Raw genomic sequence first — 9,716 nt, 5'->3', positions numbered from 1 at the left:
ATGGCGGGTGTCATCGTGAACTATATTTGTATGGCAGGTGTCGTCCCGACCTAGATTTGTATGCCGTGTGTCATCGTGACCTAGATTTGTATGGCGGGTGTCGCCATGACCTAAATTTGTATGGCGGGTGTCATCGTGACCTAGATTTGTATGGCAGATGTCATCGTGATCTAGATTTGTATAACGGGTGTCGCCGTGACCTAGATTTGTATGCGGGTGTCGTCGTGACCTTGGTTTGTATGGCGGGTGTCGTCGTGATCTAGATTTGTATGGCGGTTGTCATTGAAGCAGAAGACGCTTCCTCTTCTGGGGCACCTGTCCTTAATCTCCTTGTACAGAAATCTCCTTGTAAATTGATACTTTTGTTTAGATATTGCCCTTGTTGAATCAGTTTTGATTTGAATGATGGTTTCGTTATTATGTCGGCATTTTGCTGTATTTATTAATGATTTCGACTGGATTTAGATGCAGTGAATCACAAATCCTTCATCCTATACATCAAATCAAGATGGCAATTAGAAAATTCAACCAAGAACAGATAGCAATGCCCATGTACTACATATTGATACTACGTTATATACATAATCCAGAGATGCCTAAGTATCCACGAAGCACATATTAAAAAAAGATATTGTATCATTTTCTATCTCGTAATAAACGTCCAACAAAAACACATAAATAGTTCATGTGACATCACAACCTTTGGTGCCATCGTCTTATATGTAATCATCAGAAATATTACGTCAGCAGTTTCTTCACACATGTTTTGCTTACGCCACCTTTTGTATTGGGGCTACGGCGCATTTTGTGTTGTAAGAGCCACACGAGAAACCATTCTGACCTTTGACCTGTAGGCAAATAAAGCAGAAGGTGGTCCGACAATTACGACAGTCCATGTGCTTGCATTGGTCTTTATGCTCAATCAAAATTTTACAGTTAGGACACGCTCTTATCGCCGGGCATCCGGGTACTTTCACTATTTCTTTGCGTGCGCATGTGCTGAGTATCTGTCGCGCGGAGTCCTTACTGCAGCTATGGTTATCCTTCCATGGGTAAAGACAGTACCAACAGAACTCAAAGTTGGGCTCGCCAGCATCCCTACAATATATACAAAGCACGCGCGGGTCGTTTGGTTTCTGACGTTCACACACGCATCGACAAAATGGACATTCGCGTACTCCCGCCGTTAAATTCACCCAGTTCCGGTTTATACGCGATTCAAACAAAACACGTTCGTCTTTTGACAAGCATGCGTATTCAGCTACTTCCGGAAAGAACCATTCCCAGTCGCAGCGTCCTCCGTCGTCATTGTCAGCAAAACACTTGAATAATGTTCTCTGTTCTGTCAGCTCATTCCAACAGTAGCCATAGAGGTTGTCAGGTGCTGTAACATTTGAAAAGAAGATAAATATTGGCTGCTTGGATAGTGGTACTTTTGCGTATGAATATAACGTAATAAAGCCCAAATAAGGGACTTAAAACACGCACAATCATTGACATTGTCCGTCATGTATTCTTCCGTAATTCTCAGAATAATGCAAACATACTCATTTTGGCGCATTCGAATTTTAGCGCAAACCAAATCAAAACTGATAAGCGCCACGATGAATTATAATACCAGGTAAAAAAAGCAACGCCCAGGAGATAAAAAAATTAGCGGAATGCTTTCAACGCAAAAGGGCTAAATAAGGTAATCGCTAAAATATCTACGTTAACAGTATTCTAATTTCGAATAAAAATGTAATTCACACTCGTAGTACGTTCATCGATGTGGCCAATTGAATCACGATTTGTTTAGAGTTCATCTCACTAAAATATTACAACCAAAACATCGTCCAAAGAGAAGAGAACCCATTCACACGTAATGCCAACATTGATGATCATATGCATTACCGAATAGCCACCACCGCCGCCGCATCGTCATCATCATCATCATCATCATCATCATATCATCATCATCATCATCATCATCATCATTACCGAATAGCCACCACCACTACCGCATCATCATCATCATCATCATCATATCATCATCATCATCATCATTACCGAATAGCCACCACCACCACCACCACCACCGCATCATCATCATCATCATCAGCAGCAGCAGCATTTACTTACTTATAGCATGGTTACAGGACATTAAACATCTCGGTTCCTCTTCCCATGGATTCATCATGTCTTGTTTAGTGGTCTGGAGCCAAGGAGGGAGTTGTCTGTCCGAATTGTGGACGACCACCGGTAGAGGGCTCTGTACATCTTTTACCAATCTACTTCCCTCTACAATCCTGCTATTCTCTACGATGTCGATGCTGTATTTGTCCTCTCCAAGTGCTTTGGCTACAGCAACCTTTGCTTCCGTCACAGTATTACCCTAAAAACAAATGATTTTCAAAGGTTTATTCAAATCGGAGAGATTTAATATAATAGGTAGATATATTGACATTTTTAACCTGATTACAAACATATTAGCACCCTTTAATACAAAAGGAGAGACATAATCTAGACACGGTTGAATAGCATATGAACTATATTGCATCACACAGTTGTTTCGTCCTTCTAGGACTCGTTATAATAATATCTAAAGGTCTAAATTCTTAAAGGCAGTACGGGAAACACAAACTCTTTTTTTAATGTCAAAATCTGGAGCTCCATCATTCAAAATAAGATTTTTAAAAAAATGTGAAGGCGTTTATCTGTTACGTTTCAAGATTCAAGTGTCTTAAAATGTGGCATGCAAATCAATGTGAATATCAAGGACTTAATTAAGTCCACCAGTAGTGTCCATCACCTGCAATCTCAAAGAAATATACAAAAGTCCACCAGCAGTGTCTACAAAAGTCCACCAACAATGTCTACCACCTGCAATCCCAAAGAAATATACAAAAGTCCACCAACAATGTCTATCACCTGCAATCCCAAAGGAATATACAAAAGTCCACCAACAATGTCTATCACCTGCAATCACAAAGAAATATACAAAAGTCCACCAACAATGTCTATCACCTGCAATCCCAAAGGAATATACAAAAGTCCACCAACAATGTCTATCACCTGCAATCACAAAGAAATATACAAAAGTCCACCAGCACTGTCTATCACCTGCAATCCCAAAGGAATATACAAAAGTCCACCAGCACTGTCTATCAGCTGCAATCTCAAAGAAATATACAAAATAGTGACATGTAGGCCATTGTGAACATCGGTGATCCAAAAGTCTACCAGTAGTGTCTACCGCCTACAGTCTCAAAGGAATATACAAAGGACACACGCGGTATATAGCAATGTCAGTTGAGGGCCAGGTAGGTCATGTCGCTTTCTTATCCTTTTTATCTATAATATCTGTATTTATGTATCGAAGTAAAAATATAGTTAAATTTTCAAAAGGAACCATTTGGTAAACATCATGCCGAGAATATGATTTTAAAGTGACTGATGGACACAACTTCGCTAGCCAAGGGTGTTCAATACGATACTCTCCTATATCGTATTGAACACCCTTGGCTAGCGAAGTTGTGATGGACATTACCCTTCACTGACGTGTTACTGTTAATGAACGACTCTAACTTTAAAAATCACTCATGTTATCAGGCGTAATATTTTAAAGAAATATGCCACATAACCAATTGTTTGCCCTAATTACGAAAATTCAAAGTGTTCACAACCCTGTGTACTTAAATCCGCCCAAACGATAACATTACAATTCGGAAGGTTCTACAAGAATGTATATGTTACCGATCGTAAACAGATAGTTCTACACAAACTATGGTCACTCGTACCCACGTGGATCCATTCTACTTTGTCCTTGTAGCATTGTTTACAAATATAAGCTGGGGTGAACTGTTTTTAAAACTCATTAACATACATTGATAGGACATTTTACGGTATATGCTCGGGTATCGCTATTTTTCAAACCCATTTCATTATCTATAAGCATAAATAACGGTTGAATGGAATCTAAACTACAGATTTAAAGATAATGCATTAGAAGAAAAAACAACATAGTAAATGACTTATGCAATGTATATATTTGGTGATCTATTGATAAGATATCGACGTGGATCTATGAATAACTTAAAGAATTATTGTTGTGGTAACACCGAAAGTGAAAGTGAAAGAGTGAAAGTGAAAGTGAAAGTAGTGATGTACAAAAGACACACAAGATACAACACACCGCAGGGACTCGGCACGAATTCCCAACCCACGGCCCATATATGTATATATATCCAAGTCCCTGTGAACACATCCCAAAAGAAATTGAGAGTTACATATAGCTGAGCCAAAATGGATTGTGTTGTACTGTAATGCTGGACAACTCCTGTCAACCTCCTTCCGGGACTCACCAGTACTAGTGGTGCCACAGGCGGCTGTATCTGATTAGTATTTATAGAAAAAAAATAATCCCTACTCCTACAATATCAAATTACTGTAGGAGTAGGGACTGATTTATTTTTATATTAATAATAATAAGATGCAGACGCCTGTGGTGCATGGTGCTAAGGGCCTAATGTGTTGATCACAGGAGGTGACAAAAAAAACCCAAAAAACTCGAAATATATACCATATATATCATTGTTTTCCGGTTACTAAACTAAGGGGGCCGCGGTGGCCGAAAGGTCAAGGTGTCCCGACACTTTATCACTAGCCCTCCACCACTGCGTTGCGAGTTCGAAACCTACGACAGTTTTACGTATTAAAGTAAACAATTACACATTATTATTTGGTAGTTCTGATTCTCACGAAAAAAAAAAGAATATTTTTACTCATATTTACCGCCTAGGTCTACCGCACAAGCCCAGGGTAACAGAGGCACACGACCAGGGGGATTCGTGAAAATTCCGAAACATATGGAAATATTTCATTTGAGGAAAGTTTGTGAAAATCTGTATCACCAAAGCAATGTAAACAAAAATAACAACCGATTTCATCAACATACCAGACACCTTCATGCCAGAACGCTGCCAACTCTGTGATATATACCCTATATATAGCCACAAATAGTGATTGTTGATTGATGCCAATATTGTGAGGTCCGATTCATATAAACAATTATTTTGTGATAGAGAGCCTAGTATACTGTCATTTTAATATCACCTTTTATATGATAGAATTACTCACCCCTTCAAAGCTTGCGTTTTGGACTGTTGATTCACTCAGTCGGAGAAATCGGCCGGCCATACTGAAACAGCACTGCGGTTTAACCTAGCCTTTAGTATATATATGCAAATCGAAAGTTGTAGATACAGAGATTCAATCTAAAAATAGATCTAGCTAAATAAAATCATTACTGTTTCTATACAAGGTGATCTAATATCTCTCGTTCTGTATTGTCTTGTCTTTATAAATGAACGTACTATAGGGCCAAATAACCTGATGTAAACCGAAAACAGAAAACCCGTCATAGCTATTTTCACTTTAGTTTCGTATTAAACGGTTGATATACTACCAGGATTGACACCAGGACGTTTTAACGACTTCGTGAGTCTCGAGTAGTAAGGCAGCTCAATTTTCAGGTGAGTAATGTTGAAATCCGTACTAAACTGATTATTTGTCAATTATTCTCTATTCAATTCAATAATATTCAGTATGTTAGACCACCAGCCCACAGCTATTTCAATAATTGTTTCACATAAAAGTTACCAAACCTGTCACTGTATAATTAAATCAAATATAGAAATCACTATGAGTGTTGAATATGGTGATGTAGTTCACAACAAAATTACAAAACATTTGGTATTGGCATGTAAAGATATATCTCATTTCTCTACGTAATGTTTACTGCTGAACGAATTAATTTGGCACGCTGTCTGCTACACTAGCATTACGTAACCCCTTTAACAGAGCCACTCCACACATACAAATGACAGTATATAATGAAATGCAGTTCATCTTCAGCTATCCTGTTACCTTCCTGTTCTCATAACAGGTTTATTGTATCTGATATGGTCAACATTCTGCCATCGACTTGAATCTAATGCACGGTTATGGTTACCACGTCTTTATATGCCTAATATCTCCTATCTGTTCATGCTCAAGAATGAATGTATGTTATGCTCTAAGGTACATGTATATAGATTTCATGCAACCTTTATTCCCTATCTTACTGTTAATACCGATATCCATGTATAGTAGTCATACTATTGTATACAATTCTCGAATTCTTTTTTTTTTTTTTTTTTTTTTACAGGTTTACTAATGTAGTACGGGGTATTTCAAAATTAATAATAACTTAATGTTGAATGTACTTGGGCATTTGTTACACCCCTTTCTCGCAAAGTTCTTCATCCAGACTGGCAGTGTTATGATTCAAATTTCTTAAAATGTGGCAAGTAGATCAGTGTGAACATCAGGGACTTAAGTCCCACCAGCAGTGTCTACCACCTAAAATCTCAAAGGCATATACAAAAGACACACACGGTATAAGCAATGCCAATTGAGAGTCATGCAGGTCATGTCGCTTTCTTATCCTTTTTCGGCATAGCCGTTTAATTTTCTTTTGGTACCGGATATGACGCGACAGGTGGCGTTACTGGTCAAGGTGATTTATGTGATTGGTCAATGTAGCGGTAAATGCAAAATGCAGATAAGAAGTTAAAAACGAAACCTAGATAAGATTGAATGCAAGCTGAATAAATAGATTATCTTTTTAAATGACACAATTAAAATCATATTCCTGATTTAAATGCAGTCTTATTATCACCAAAAATGATTTAAACTGATATAATTTTGTTATTCGTGCTTAAGCACTTTAGTTCGTTAATTTATTTCACCATCAGTTTTACAACATTATAACCACTATGTCGTTTATCTTTTTTAAACATATTTCTTGTTTATCTATAGTATCTGTATTTATGTATCGAAGTAAGAATAGATTTAAATTTTCAAAAGGAACCATTTGGTAAACATCATGCCGAGAATATGATTTTAAAGTGACTGATCGGCATTACTGACGTGTTCTTGTCGCCTGTTAAAGATACCCTAACTGTAATGATATTCATGTTACATGTGTCGGTAATATTTTAAAGAAATATGCCATATAACCAATTTTTTGCCCTAATTATGAAAATTCAAAGTGTTCACAACCCTGTGTACTTAAATCCGCCCAAACGATAACATTACGATTCGGTAGGTTCTATGAGAATGTATATGTTACCGATCGTAAACAGAAAGTTCTACACAAACTATGGTCACTCGTACCCACGTGGATCCATTCTACTTTGTCCTTGTAGCATTGTTTACAAATATAAGATGGGGTAAACTGTTTTTAAAACTCATTAACATACATTGATTGGGCATTTTACGGTATATGCTCGGGTATCGCTATTTTTCAAACCCATTTCATTATCTATAAGCATAAATAACCGTTGAATGAAATCTAAACTACAGATTTAAAGATAATGGATTAGAAAAAAAACATAGTAAATGACTCACACAATGTATATAGTTGGTGATCTACTGATAAGATATCGACGTGGATCTATGAATAACTTAAAGAATTATTGTTGTGGTAACAACGAAAGTGAAAGAGTGAAAGTGAAAGTGAAAGTAGTGATGTACAAAAGACACACAAGATACAACACGCCGCAGGGACTCGGCACGAATTCCCAACCCACGGCCCATATATATATATATATCCAAGTCCCTGTGAACACATCCCAAAAGAAATTGAGAGCTACATATAGCTGAGCCAAAATGGATTGTGTTGTACTGTAATGCTGGACAACTCCTGTCAACCTCCTTCCGGGACTCACCAGTGGTGCCACAGGCGGCTGTATCTGATTAGTATTTATAGAAAAAAATTAATCCCTACTCCTACAATATCAAATTACTGTAGGAGTAGGGACTGATTTATTTTTATATTAATAATAATAAGATGCAGACGCCTGTGGTGCATGGTGCTAAGGGCCTAATGTGTTGATCACAGGAGGTGACCAAAAAACCCCAAAAAACTTGAAATATATACCATATATATCATTGTTTTCCGGTTACTAAACTAAGGGGGCCGCGGTGGCCGAAAGGTCAAGGTGTCCCGACACTTTATCACTAGCCCTCCACCACTGGGTTGCGAGTTCGAAACCTACGACAGTTTTACGTATTAAAGTAAACAATTACACATTATTATTTGGTAGTTCTGATTCTCACGAAAAAAAAAGAATATTTTTACTCATATTTACCGCCTAGGTCTACCGCACAAGCCCAGGGCAACAGAGGCACACGACCAGGGGGATTCGTGAAAATTCCGAAACATACGGAAATATTTCATTTGAGGAAAGTTTGTGAAAATCGGTATCACCAAAGAAATGTAAACACAAATAACAATCGATTTCATAAACATACCAGACACCTTCATGCCAGAACGCTGCCAACTCTATGACATATACCCTATATATAACCACAAATAGTGATTGTTGATTGATGCCAATATTGTGAGGTCCGATTGATATAAACAATTATTTTGTGATAGAGAGCCTAGTATACTGTCATTTTAATATCACCTTTTATATGATAGAATTACTCACCCCTTCAAAGCTTGCGTTTTGGACTGTTGATTCACTCAGTCGGAGAAATCGGCCGGCCATACTGAAATAGCACTGCGGTTTAACCTAGCCTTTTGTAAATACAGAGATAGAGATCCAATCTAAAAATAGATCTAGCTAAAAAATTCATTACTGTTTCTATACAAGGTGATCTAATATCTCTCGTTCTGTATTGTCTTGTCTTTATAAATGAACGTACTATAGGGCCAAATAACCTGATGTAAACCGAAAACAGAAAACCCGTCATAGCTATTTTCACTTTAGTTTCGTATTGAACGGTTGATATACTACCAGGATTGACACCAGGACGTTTTAACGACTTCGTGAGTCTCGAGTAGTAAGGCAGCTCAATTTTCAGGTGAGTAATGTTGAAATCCGTACTAAACTGATTATTTGTCAATTATTCTCTATTCAATTCAATAATATTCAGTATGTTAGACCACCAGCCCACAGCTATTTCAATAATTGTTTCACATAAAAGTTACCAAACCTGTCACTGTATAATTAAATCAAATATAGAAATCACTATGAGTGTTGAATATGGTGATGTAGTTCACAACAAAATTACAAAACATTTGGTATTGGCATGTAAAGACATATTTCATTTCTCTACGTTATGTTTACTGCTGAACGAATTAATTTGGCACGCTGTCTGCTACACTAGCATTACGTAACCCCTTTAACAGAGCCACTCCACACATACAAATGACAGTATATAATGAAATGCAGTTCATCTTCAGCTATCCTGTTACCTTCCTGTTCTCATAACAGGTTTATTGTATCTGATATGGTCAACATTCTGCCATCGACTTGAATCTAATGCACGGTTATGGTTACCACGTCTTTATATGGCTAATATCTCCTATCTGTTCATGCTCAAGAATGAATGTATGTTATGCTCTAAGGTACATGTATATAGATTTCATGCAACCTTTATTCCCTATCTTACTGTTAATACCGATATCCATGTATAGTAGTCATACTATTGTATACAATTCTCGAATTTTTTTTTTTTTTTTTTTTTTTACAGGTTTACTAATGTAGTACGGGGTATTTCAAAATTAATAATAACTTAATGTTGAATGTACTTGGGCATTTGTTACACCCCTTTCTCGCAAAGTTCTTCATCCAGACTGGCAGTGTTATGATTCAAATTTCTTAAAATGTGGCAAGTAGATC

The 9,716-nt window shown here is 37.2% G+C and overlaps 1 protein-coding gene across 1 annotated transcript; it reads right to left on the bottom strand.

Annotated features, from left to right (window-relative positions):
* Positions 1-220: 220 nt before the first annotated feature.
* LOC117315995 (E3 ubiquitin-protein ligase RNF19A-like) lies at positions 221-5,198 on the bottom strand. Its single transcript, XM_033870479.1, has 3 exons — positions 5,119-5,198; positions 2,122-2,374; positions 221-1,384 (listed from the first exon to the last, which is right to left on the bottom strand). The coding sequence occupies exons 1-3, from the start codon at positions 5,176-5,178 to the stop codon at positions 771-773; spliced, it is 927 nt and encodes a 308-aa protein (XP_033726370.1). The 5' UTR covers positions 5,179-5,198; the 3' UTR covers positions 221-770.
* Positions 5,199-9,716: the final 4,518 nt, after the last annotated feature.

This window comes from Pecten maximus, chromosome 17, assembly GCF_902652985.1.
Source record: "Pecten maximus chromosome 17, xPecMax1.1, whole genome shotgun sequence".
NCBI classification, from domain to species: domain Eukaryota; kingdom Metazoa; phylum Mollusca; class Bivalvia; order Pectinida; family Pectinidae; genus Pecten; species Pecten maximus.
This window is presented reverse-complemented; position numbering and strand designations above follow the sequence as displayed.